This window comes from Oratosquilla oratoria, chromosome 22 (genome assembly GCF_046742065.1).
Source record: "Oratosquilla oratoria isolate Oo_2021 chromosome 22, ASM4674206v1, whole genome shotgun sequence".
NCBI classification, from domain to species: Eukaryota; Metazoa; Arthropoda; class Malacostraca; order Stomatopoda; family Squillidae; genus Oratosquilla; species Oratosquilla oratoria.
Genome location: NC_134798.1, coordinates 4,366,289 through 4,379,750, shown reverse-complemented (window position 1 = coordinate 4,379,750; position 13,462 = coordinate 4,366,289). Strand labels below are relative to the sequence as shown.

At 41.2% G+C, this 13,462-nt stretch overlaps 1 protein-coding gene across 3 annotated transcripts in view; it reads right to left on the bottom strand.

The window, feature by feature from the left end:
• The window catches only part of LOC143037408 (death-associated protein kinase 1-like), a 385,396-nt gene that overhangs the window by 318,829 nt on the left and 53,105 nt on the right, over positions 1 to 13,462 (bottom strand). For all 3 annotated transcript variants that reach the window (XM_076205548.1, XM_076205550.1, XM_076205549.1), the window contains exons 6-8: positions 12,673 to 12,825; positions 5,783 to 5,918; positions 993 to 1,109 (exon numbers count right to left, since the gene is read on the bottom strand). In XM_076205548.1, coding sequence (XP_076061663.1) covers positions 993 to 1,109; positions 5,783 to 5,918; positions 12,673 to 12,825 — 406 coding nt within the window. The remainder of the gene's footprint in view (positions 1 to 992; positions 1,110 to 5,782; positions 5,919 to 12,672; positions 12,826 to 13,462) is intronic.

Sequence of the window (13,462 nt, the reverse complement as noted above, 5' to 3'; positions counted from 1 at the left end):
CTAATTAGGCGTGCTATTTTAGTGTCATCCACAAACTTACTAACATCACTATTTATCCCATTGTCTAAGTCATTTATGTAAATAACATCGTAATTATCATTGTTATCTGACACCTTATATACTTTAGTGTAAAAGGATAGAAGATTAGTCACACATGACTTACCCTTGGAGAAACCATGCTGTGTGTCATGAATTAAATTATGTTTTTTGATGTGTTCTCTGAGTCTATTTACTATTATTGATTCAAGCATTTTACCTATAACCGATGTCAAACTGATTGGCCTGTAGTTGCATATAGATGATCTATCTCCCTTCTTAAAAACAGGAACAATGTTTGCCTGCCTCCAAGCAGTAGGCACTGTGAATGAAGTATCACACCTGTTCATGTAAATGGTGCACTGGTTATGCCATTATATGCTATTTCTTGCCAGTACAGCCTTTTTCTATGACCTTTTCACCCATATTTTGATGGAATGATCTCAACCCACATCTCATAACAAGTACACAGAGGGATTTAAGAGTATATTCAAAGGAATGTCATTTCCTTAATCAATACCTACAGTTGAGGTAAAAATCTTCAAAAATTCTTACACAGTATATTGGTATTCAAATAGAATTTAAGCTCCAAATTACAGGAAAACCATTTACAATTTTTTTTTCCAGAGATGTAAGGAATGCTAAATGGGTTTTAATGTGGTTGAAGTGAGTATGTACTTTGACTCAGCCATCCCATTTATATGAGAGAAAAAGCTTCTGCTGTGTTTGAATATATTTGTACAAGCAAATAAGAATTTTGGTTACAAATATAAAGTAATTACTTTGACATTTTATTCAATAACACAAACCATTTCCTTTTAATCACAACAGAAGCCCATCATTTTCATTTCCAGATACCACCAATTGTAAAACAGAATGCACTAGAGAACTGTATAAACCAAAAATGAAAAGGTGACAAAAACCCTCCACCACAGATCTGTCTCATTAACACTCACCTGATCCTCACGAAGAGTAATGGCACTTGATTTGGAGTCCAGGAGTTCCCCACTCTGACTCCTTAATTTGGCACTTCGGGACAGGCGATTGCATAATGTGACCACTTTCAAAGAGTGCTGTGAAATAAAGGAAAGTACATACATACATAAATATCATACTATGTTTTTTTTTCCTTAAAAGAGAGGTAGCCAAAGTCAAAAGGCATAAATCCACTCCCACCCATTTCATTCTCGCATACTCCACTCCCATTCACCATCCCTCTATCTTTTCTTGGCTCCTCCTGCATGATGGGTCATCCCTGCATCTTGCCCACTGCCCTGGGTCAGAAGCAGTGTTGCAAGACACAGCACATCCACAGCAAGGCCATCTTATTAAATCGGCAACCACCCCTCCCTGTCCCCTCATGCAGAAAAAGAGAAGAAAGGGAGAAATCCCTTCAGGCTGTGTCAATTTATTTCTCATACATACTCCCTCACCCCCATCCCCACCCACTCCCCCTCATGCATCACAGCATCATCCATACACAACCATTCTCCATTCACCCCTATATTCTGTCTTCTCCCTTCCTTCCTTATCAGACATTCCCCTCTTTCCCAATGCCCCTTTTACCCCATCAATCCATCTCATCTTTGGTCACCCCCTCATGTTCACTCCTTCCACCTCTGCCTTCCACACCTCTTTTACTAATCTTTCTTCACTCATTCTTTCCATGTGTCCAAACCATCCTAATACTCTTCCATATCTCCCAACTCTCTTTCCACTCCTGCTCTCCTCCTCACCTCCTTGTTTCTCATTCTATCCAGCCTAGTAGCCCCTACCTTATTTTTCAGGCATTTCATCTCAAACATTGTGGTCACCCAGTACCAAAAAAGAATATAAAGAAAATAGAAAGAATCTAGAGAGCAGCAACAAAAATGGCACCTGCACTTGCAAACTTGTCATATGAGGAGAGATTGGCTAAACTAGATTTACCGACTCTGGAGCAAAGAAGAGAGAGAGGTGACCTACTGACCGTATACAGAATCATGAAAGGCACAAAAATACTTGATAGAGAGGACTTGTTAAACTGGGACAGGAGAAGCACAAGAGGACATGGAAAGAAAATAAAAAAACATAGCTACAGAAGAGATCTGAAGAAAAACAGTTTTCCACATAGAGTGGTAGGCACTTGGAACAAACTGGACAAGGAAATAGTGTGCTCAAACACCATTCATGAGTTTAAAAGCAAACTAGACACTGCGAGATACAAAGGTGGGACACCATGAGCGTAGCTCCCCTTCCCGCAAAATACAACTAGGTAATTACATTGAAATTCTTCCTCTCTTATATTCCATGTTTCTGCTCCATACAGTGGTGTCAGCACAATCACCTTCATACAATCTCCTCTTAGTATCCATTCCCAAATGTCTATTTCTCATTACACTTTTTAATTTCCCAAGGCATTTACTTGCTTCTCTCAATCTACATTCTACCTACACCTCCACTCCTCCCTTTCCCACCACATTCACCTCCGAGTATTTATAGCTATCCACTTCCTTCAGTCTCTATCCCTTAATAATCACTTCAAATTTGCAGCCATCCTCTCCCCTTGTACATTTCACCTTACTTTTACTCACATTTGTCTTCAATTTCCTTCTTCCACACATCTTCCCAAACTCTGTCACTAACTTCCTTAATCCTTCCTCTGTTCCTGCTATAAGTGCAGTTTTGTCAGCAAACAACAACTGGTTTATCTCTCATTTTTTCCATTTTCTTTAACCATCTCCAAACTTCAACTTATTACCCTTGGATTTACCTCTCTCACCATCCCATCCATGTATAAATTGAACAGCCATGGTAACATAACACATCCCTGGTGAAGTCCCACATTTACCTCAAACCACTCACTCTCCTTTTCTAATTCTGACACAGGCTCTACTATTCTTGTAAAAACTCTTGACTGCTCTTAAAAACTTTCCTCCTATCCCACATATCTGCAATACCTCACACAGTGCCTTCCTGTCTACCATCATAAGCCTTTTCAAAATCCATAAAGGCCAAAAAAAAATCATCCTTACCTTTTCCTAAAGCTTTCTCACATACCACAAAAATCTGATCCAGCAAACCTCTACCTGTCCTACAAACACACTGTTCCTCACCAATTACTCCCTCTGTTCCTCTCCTAATACTCTCAATCAAAACCCTCCCATAAGCCTTCCCAACTACACTTAACAAACTGATCCCTCTGAAAGTAATACACTCACACCTGTCCCCTTTTCCCTTGTAAAGTGGAGCTATGCAGGCACTCCTACAGTCCTCTGGCACTCTACCCTCTTTAGACAAATATTAAACTTTCTCACCAGCCAGTCCATCACTATACCTCCTTTTTTTGACTGCATGACACCCATCTAATCCAGGTGCCTTACTTGCTCTCATCATTTTAATAAGTGCTTTCACCTCATCTTTTCTTATTTCTCCTCCATTTTCCTCATTTATCATAGACATTTTCTTAGTGCTTCCCATTTCAACTACCTTTCCTTCCCTATACTCCTTCACATTTAATGACTCCATAAAATACTCTGCCATTCTTCCTCTTACTGCTGTCTCTTCCATTATGACTACATCAACACCTTTTACCTTTTCTTCTCTATTTGATTAACCTCTTTTTTCCTCTCTTAATTTCTTTCCAAAACATCTTTTAATTACTTTAAAAAAAATTCTATCATACTCTTCCCCCATTTCACATGTGCTCTCCTTTTTGCCTCCCTTATCTTATGCTTTACTTCTCTCTTCTTTGTATCTCCCATATGATTCGTCCTATTTTGCAATCAATCTGTGAATGCTTGTTTCTTCTTTTATACAACCTTCTTTGTTTCATCATCTCACCACTCATTACCCTTCCTTCTATTTCCTCCTGTCCTCCTTGTTCCATGCCCCATCTTTGCACACCTTGTGACTCATTCTTTCAACAGTGTGGGTTTAGGAAAGGAAAAGGATATGTGGATCACATTTTTGTTGTACACTGATAAGTGCAAAGTTTTTGGTAAAAGGAAAGTATGACTTTTGGGCTTTTATGGTTCTGGCAAAGACTTATGACAGGATTGACAAGAAGGCACTGTGGGGAGGGAAAGTTGCAGATGTATGGAATAGAAAGTTGTTAAGGGCAGTCAAAAACTTTCATGTGAGTAGTACAGCTTATGTTAGGACTGGAAATATTGTGAAAAATATGAAATAAAGATGGGGCTGCCCCAAATTTGTATCACCATGGATGTTCAACATGTACATGGATGGAGTGAGACAAGACACAAATGTGAGGCTAGTGGGCAGGGTTTTGGAATTAGTGAAAGCAGAGGGAAGTGAGAGGTAAGCCAGCTGTTTGCTGATGACAATGTGCTCATGGTTGGGTCAGAGGAGGTAGTAGCAGATTTTGGGAGGGGGTGTGAGAGGCAAAAGATGAAAGTAAAAGTGGGCAAAAATAAGGTGATGAGAACATGGGAAGAAAGTAGTACAGAGTTGGAGGTTAAGTCTTAAAGGTGAGAGGCAGGTTAAACAATCATTAACCTCACCAGCCAGTCCACCATCACTGTACCTCTCTTTTATAGACATTCCACATGACATCCACCCAACCCAGGTGCCTTACCTGGTCTCATCAACTTAACAAATGCCTTCATTTCATCTCTCCTTATTTCTCCTCCATTTTCCTTACTCATCATGGTCATTTTCTTAGCGCTTCCCACTGCAACTACCTTTACCTCCCTATCCTCCTTCACATTTAGCAACTCCCTAAAATACTCTGCCCATCTTCCCCTTACTGCCTTCTCTTCCATTATCATCTTTCCATCTGCACCTTTTACCTTTTCTTCTCTACTTGATTCGCCTCCTCTTCCTCTCTTAATTTCTTTCCAAAACATCCTATTACTTTCAAAATTTTCTGTCATACTCTTACCCCATTTCACATCTGTTCTCCTCTTTGCCTCCTTTATCTTATTTATGCTTTATTTTTCTTCTTTTCTTTGTACTTCTCATTTGATTCTCTTGTCCTATTTTGTAACCAATCTGTGAAAGCTCGCTTCTCTTTTACAACCTTCTTTGCTTCCTCATCTCATCACTCACTACCCTTCTTTCTATTTCCTCCTGTCCACCTTGCTCCACACACCATCTTTGCACACCTTGTGACTCCCTTCTTGAACCATCCCCATTCCTCCTCCACTCCTAGTTCTACTCTATTCTTCACTCCCTTTCACTTCTCTCTCAGCTTCTTGTACTCCTTCTCCTTTTCTTTCTCATTTAAACAGTTCACCTTAAACACCTCCCTACCTTCTGTCCTTTTCCTTTTCCTCCATCTATCTTCCACTCTCAACTTACCTTCCACCAAAAAATTATCTGATATTCCCCCACTCTCTCCCTTAGAACATGTACATCCTTAACTCTTCTTACTATTCTCCTGGTTACCACTATGTAGTCCATTAACACCTCATCTACCACCCTTCCATCCACCACCCTCTCCCATGTGTAATTAAGCTTGACTTTCTTTCTAAACACTGTATATGCTATCATCAATTCTCTTTCTAGACACATCTCCACTATCAACTCTCCATTACAATTTTTCCCTGGAACTCATTAAAAAGGTAAAACAATAAAAGTTAGAAAAAACTTAAGTTATGACCAACTGGAACTGTTTGAACAAAGACAAACATTTGACATTTTTGTGAGATTCATGAGGATACTGAAAATTTAATGAGACATATGATATAGTCAAGATTTAACAGCATCAAAGACCTGGGCAAGAAAATAGCAGCAAATTCCTCACCTTCCATCTCCTTCTGGCTTGGTAAGATTTGAAGTTATCCATATTAGTTTGTGCATCTCTCCTCTTTTCCACCTGCTCCCTTGACTTTGGAGAAATCCATGGGTGGGAGAGACAGTCCATTGCTGTCAGACGTTTTCTTGGGGGGGGAAAAAAATGAAAATAAATAAATAAATAAAAAATTAATTATTGTAATTACAATAATATATTCATATGTATTCCAAAAGGCTTTTTCCCAATTATAAGGTGTGTGTGTGTGTGTGTGTGTGTGGGGGGGGGTTAGGTCAAAGCACACACCCACTCTAAACCCATCCCAATTCCATTTAAAAACTAATTCATTATCCCTTCCATTTTAGTTCCTCATGGATGACAGGTCACCTCCGCCCCTTGCCTCCTGCTCAACTAAGAGGAAAGTAGGACTGACAGCTGAAGCTGATTTACACCAAAGACTTCATATTACATGGTGACTACCACTTCATCCACATGAGAAATATACATAGCTGACATGAAGAAACCTTTTAAGGTGGTCATTTCCTCATCTATTTACAACCATTCATCACTCACACCTATCTCTTGCCCTCTCCCTTCCCTGTTCCTGCAGTAATGTTCCTTTCACACTATCTATTCACCTAATTCTTTGACTTCCCCTCAAGTTCACCCCAGCCAACTTCATCTTCCACACTCTTTTTGCAAGTCTTCATTCACTCATTCTTTACATATGCCCAAATCATCCAAGCATTCTTTGATCAACCCTATATGTCAACTCTCCACCAATTTGCCCTGCCTCAACTCCACATTTCTCACTCTATACATCCTTGTAACCCCCAAATATACTTCTTAAATAGTTCATTTCAAACACATTCAGGCTCTCCCTTTCTGCCTTATTTGAATACCAAGTTTTTGCTCCATACAGTGTCATAACCACAATCACTCCCTCATGCTTCTCTTTGCATTCATCCCCAGATCCTATTTCTTATGACTGGAGGAAGTGGATAGTTTTAGATACTTGGGTGCAAATGTGGGAAGAAAGGGAGAAGTGGAGGTGGAGGTAGAAAGTAGATTGAGAGAGGCGAGTAAATGCCTTGGTGGATTAAAAAGTGTAATGAGAAATAGACATTTGGGAATGGATGCTAAGAGGAGACTATATGAAGGAGTGATTGTGCCAACAGCACTGTATGGGGCAGAAACATGGAACATAAAACAGGAAGTGAGAAGGAGTTGGAATGTGTTTGAGATGAGGTGTCTGAGAATTATGACAGGCTTTACTAGGCTGCATAGAGTGAGAAATGAGGAGGTAGGAGAACAGGGGTGGTAAGGGAGCTGGGAGATAGGGTGGATGAAAGAGTATTGGGATGGTTTGGACACATGGAAAGAATGAGTGAAGAAAGACTAGTAAAAGAGGTATGGAAGGCAGATGTGGAGGAAATGAACATGAGGGGACGACCTAGGATGAGATGGATGGATGGATGGGTTGAAAGGTGCTTTGGGGAAAAGGGGAATGTCTGTTGAGAAAGGATGGGAGAGGACAGAAGATAGGGGTGAATGGAGAATGGTTGTATATAGATGATGTTGTGATGCATGAGGTGGAATGGATGGGGGGATAGGGGGTGAGGTAGTGTGTACGAGAAAAATTTGATGTAGCCCAAAGGGATTTCTCCCCGTCCTCTCCTTTCTTGCATGAGGGGACGGAGAGGGGGGGGTCGCCGATTTCATGAAGCAGCCTTGCTGTGGATGTGCTGTGTCTTGCAACACTGCTTCTGACCCATCATCCAGGAGGTGCTAAAATAGGAGGGAGGGTAGTGGAGTGTATTAGGGATGGAATGGGTGGGAATGGTTTTCATGCCTTTGTTTTTTGGCTACCTCCCTTGTAAAGGGGAAAAAGCCTTTGGTATATGTATGTATGTATGTATCCTCTTTCCAAATGTTTTTGCCAACTTTACTCAATTCACCACCACTCCCACTTCTTCATTCCTACCTACATGTGACCCCAAACACTTCAAGCTCTCCACTTCCTCCAGCCTTCACTGTCACCCTAACCCCTGTATACAAGCATGTCATCAGTTTAATTTTGCCCACATTTACTTTCACCTTCCTCGATTCATGTACCTCCCAAAAACTGCCATTAATTACTTCAGTCTATCATCCAATTGAGCTACAAATGCAGTATTATCCAAAAACAACTGGTTCACCTCTAACTTCCTTCTGCTCTCACTAGCTCTGAACCCTTACCAGGCACCATCACATTTGCCCCCCCATCTTCCCATCCACATAAACACGTTAACAATCATGGTGACATTACACAACCCTGGTACAGCTTCATTTTCACCTCAAACAATTCACTCTTTCCATTACCTACTCTAATACAAGCTTTATTATTCATAAAAATTCTGACTGTCCTCAATATACTTCCCCTTTCCCATACATCTATATCTCCTATAATGCTTCTATCAACCCTGGCATATGCCTTCTCTATGTCCAAAAGATCCCAAAAGACATCCTTACCTTTAACCAAAAACCTCTCACATATCTTTACAAAAATTTGGGCTATGTACCATTTTTCTTACCTAAATCCACAATGTTTTTCCCCAATTACTCCTTTTGTTCCCCTTCTTACTCTCTAAATTAAGAGCATACGAATGGAGGAGAATGCAAGAGACCATAAGGTTTAAACTAGGCAATTCCATGTCCCTTGCCACCTTTTATCCATATCCATAAAATGATCTAATCTTCTCTTAAAACAACCAATTGTTTCAGTACTCACTACAATGTTACTAAATCTACTCCATTCATTAACCACTCTGTTGGTAAACCAGTTCTTATCCATTTCCTTCTTAAACATAAATTTGTCCAATCTAATTCCATTACTGTGAGTCCTGCCCTGCTGTCTTAATATGATGATCTTGCTTGCTTCACCTTTATTATAGCCCTTGACCCATTTAGATACCTCTATTAGATCAACCCATACTCTTGGTCTTCCTAGAGACTATAAGGTAAGGTGCCTAGCCTGTCTTCATATTGTAAATTTCTAACCCCTTGTATAATTTTGGTCATTCTCCTCTGTACTGATTCTAGTGAATTAATACCTATTTTATAGGACGGAGATCAAAACAACCATATGCCTTACCCACTACACTTATCAGAATGATCCTTCTAAAACTACTACATTCACATTTGTCCCCTTTTCCCTCGCACAGTAGAACTATACATGCACCCCTCTAGTCCAGTGGCATACTTCCCTTCCTTAAGCCCATATTAAACAATCTCACTAGCCAGTCCAATATAACTATTCCTCCCTTCATCAGCCACACCATATGACAACCATCTAATCCAGATGCCTTACCAGCTTTCATCTCTTTCAATGCTCTTAGTATCTCTTCTTTTCCTTTAGCACTATAGTGCTCTTCTCTCTCACTACATGTGCATGATATGGTCATATTATGTGGCACAGCCTGACTTTCAGTTGTATGTGTGAGGGGAGGGGGTAATTTTTTAATCTTTACCAAACTCTTTGTGATCATGAGGCAAATACGCCTAGGCACACAACTATAAAAACTTCTTAACCTTTCATGAAATTTACAGGGGGGAAAGGGTCTCCATGACTCATCTAGCAATGGCATCAAGTGCAGTGCAAGTACTGGCATTAACACAACAAAATAATGCACCTCATAGCAGGATTCAGTACAACATTAACGCATTATCAGCAAAGTTCAAGCTCCAAGACAGTGCTTGGACTATAAACACATCTCTTTCTGATGTCTGACAGTGAAAAGGTTGAATCTTTTGTTAGCATAAAAAAGACATATGCTGGTAACTCTACTTTATTATAAAGTCATGAGAAATAGGCATTAGGGAATGGATGCAAAAAGGAGACTATATGAAGGGGGTGATTTTGCCAACAACACTGTATGGGACAGAGACCTGGAATTCAACAAGAGGCAGATATGAAAATTTCAAATATGTCTGAGATGAAATGACTGAGAAGTAAGGGATTTCTCCCCGTCTTCTCCTTTTCTGCATGAGGGGACAGAGAGGGGAGGGTCGCTGAATTTATGAAGCGGCCTTGCTGTGGATGTGCTGTGTCTTACGACACTGCTTCTGACCCAGGGCAGTGGACAGGATGCAGGGATGACCTGTCATCCAGGAGGTGCCAAGATAAGAGGGAGGAAGGAGGGTGGAGGAGAGTGGAATATATAGGAAATGGAATGGGTAGGAGTGGTTTCTATGCCTTTTTCTTTTTGGCTACCCCCAATGTAGGGGGAAAAAGCCTTTGGTATATGTATGTATGTATGTACGGTACAAGGTTGGACTGAGTGAGAAACGAGGTCGAGAGGAGAAGAGCTGGAGTGGAAAAGGAGATGGCAGATAGGGATAATGAAAAAGTATTGGGGTGGTTTGGGCACATGGAAATAAAGAGTAAAGAAAGATCGGTAAAGCATGTAGAGGGCAGAGGTGGAGGAAGTGAACTTATGGGGACGACTGAGAATGAGATGGGTGGATAGGGTGAAAGGGGTGCTGAGCAAGAAGGGACTGTCTGTTGAGCAAGGAAGGGAGAAGGCAGGAGGTAGGGGTGAGTGGAGAATGGCTCTGTATTGATAATACTGTGATGCAAGGGAGGGGATGAGGGATAGGAGGGGGGTTACATATGAATATTTTGACGCAACCTGAAGGGACTTCTCCCTGTCTTCTCTTTTTCTGCATGAGGGACAGAAAGGGGGTGTTGCCAATGAAGTGAGGCAGCCTTGCTGTGGATGTGCTGTGTTTTATTGCATGGCTTCTGACCCAGGGCAGTGGGCTGGATAAAGGGATGATCCATCATCCACGAGGAGCTAAGATGAGAGGGAAGAAAGGGTGGTGGATGGAAGTGGAAATGGGTGGGTGAGGAATGGGTGGGAATGGTTACTTGCCTTTTGACTTGACTACCTCCCTTGTAAGTGGTAAAAAGCCCTTGGAATATAGATAGGCATTTTCCACCAGCAAAGTTAGATGGCCTCTCACCCCTTTCACTCCCATAACATACATCTTTTTCATTCATTCTCACTTCAACTATGCAAAGAATGCACCTCATAATTTCCCCAGCAATACTGCCAGTTCATTCTCAGTGTCTCTCTCACATTTCTCTCCAACTCTCTATCTCACTTTCATTTGTTTAACATCCTGACCACAGGCTCTTATAGCTCCAATCAGCCTTATCCATTCAGCTCTTCCTTGGTCTACTCCTCCAATAAGTGCAGCCATTCTCATAATATGACCACATCACCCCAAATGAAGTACTGCCAGCCTAATTTTTATGCCCTCACTATTTTTGGGACTTGGTGACTTCCCAGTCATGCAGCATCCTTTTCTACGATTGCAGACCAATTTCCATTCAAAATAGAATGTTGATCACTTCCTATCCCTTTGTCCTGTTGCCCTCCTTAAATATCTCCCTTAATACATCTATGACTCAAAAATTTCAGTGTGATATTGTCCCTAAAAGTGGCACCAACCACTTGTTATAGCTTACCAAATACTATTACTAACCATACCACATCAGGATGGCCTACTCTAATTTTCCTCCCAACCTTATCTATAGCCCACATTTATGAATTGCATTGTTTCTGCTCTGTCATATTTTGCAATGCCATACAAATCCCTCAAAGGCATTACCACATCCTCCAAACAACTTGTATTTTGTATTCATCACCCATACCTAGTTTTGGAAATAGAAATGTGTACATATGTATATCTATATATGGATACACCAATGGGTTTTTCCTCCTTGTATAGGGGTTGGCAAAGCATAACAACTCAGAAAAATACAGAAAGGAGAACATCCAGTCTATTTACTCTGGCCCGTTTTGTCACCTTTTATGACACATGGGGCACAGTTGTGGTATTCTCATCCCACCCTATCCCACCCAGGAGCATGAAAAAAAGACAAGGTGGTATCCCAGGAGCTGTACAGATTTAAGAACAGCAGAAATGAGGAATAATAAGAGTTAAAAAGCGGCACAGTATTCCTCCATGTGTGGAGATTTGTCTGTACACAAAAGAATGCTGCAAGACTGGTCTGTTAGGGTGCTATTACATCCCTAATGCAATGATTCAGTTTAATGTCACAAAATTCCACCTATCAGGAGGTTAGGACAGTGCCCCTTTACAAAAGACTTTGTAGCGTAGAATTTAATGAACCATACTCTTAGTCCAACTCACTATGGCAGGGTTCAAACTGCCATCACCTTAACCTCAATCACAAAGAGTGACACTAACCCACTCACCCTAATGTAATGACTGCATATAATAATGCAGCCAATACATACATACAAGGGAGGTAGCCAAAAAGGAAAAGGCATAAAATCATTCCCACCCATTCCATCCCTGAATACACTCCACACCCCTCCACCCTCCCTCTTATCTTAGCACCTCCTGGATGACGGGTCATCCCTGCACCTTGTCCACTGCCCTGGGTCAGAAGCAGTGTTGCAAGATGCAGCACATTCACAGCAAGGCCGCTTCATTAAATCGGCGACGCCCCCTCTCCGTCTCCCCATGCATAAAAGAAGACGGGGAGAAATCCCTTCGGGCTGCGTCAAATTTTGCTCACACATACTACCTCACCCCCCTTTCCCCCACCCATTCCGCCTCATGCATCACAACATCATCCATATACAACCATTTTCCATTCACCCGTCTTCTGTCCTCTACCGTCCTTCCTCAACAGACATTCCCCTCTTCCCCAAAGCCCCCCTCACCCCATCCATCCACCTCATCCTAGGATGTCCCCTCATGTTCACTCCCTCCACATCTGCCTTCCACACCTCTTTTACTAGTCTTTCTTCACTCATTCTTTCCATGTGTCCAAACCATCCTCATATTCTTTCATTAAATTTGCACATGCTATTTTATATACATACCTTGGGTCCTTAACTAGCAACTTGGATATAAGGTCCTTGGCAAGGTCTGAGGTACCCGAGAAATATTCCTCATCAAAAGAGTAGTCCACAGCAGTGATGTTATTATATGTTTCTTGCTGGTTTTCACCAAGAAATGGAGAAGCCCCTGATAATCTGAAGAAAAAAATTAACAAAGGAACCAAAGTAAGTCTTCTGAAAATCTGCACAAGAATATATTGACATTCATAAAGCTTACATACAGGGTGTGTACGGTAATTGTTTCATTGTTTCAGGGACACGATGTGGAAAGATGTGCATAACCACACCACTCAAAACAAAAGCAACTGATCAGTATATGTTGAGACTTTGTCCCAGCAACACCTTGCGTCCATGGAGAGCTTTACATTTCCTCATCTATGGAAAAGACATGCAGTACTTATGTTAATCTCAGAACTGCTAAAAGTGATTGAACAGTCAGTAAGGACTGTCAGGACCATCAAGAGGGAGTTGATTTCTTCTGACTACAATTATGAAGGTGTTCCCAAGAGGAAACATCATTCTCAACAATCAGACACCATCAGGGACATTGAATTTGTCACTCAATTCCAAACCATGGTTGATGAAGACCCCAGCCGGTCCATAGCCAGAGAGCTGCAAGTGTCTCAGGGTACCATAAGGAAGTGTTTGCATGAAGATATCAGATACAAGTCATACAAGATGTATAAGTGTCAACTCCTCTCCACAAAGATGCAGGAGAACCACTTCAAGAACTGCAAGAGTATGCTCAACAAACTGAAGCACCCTCTGAAAA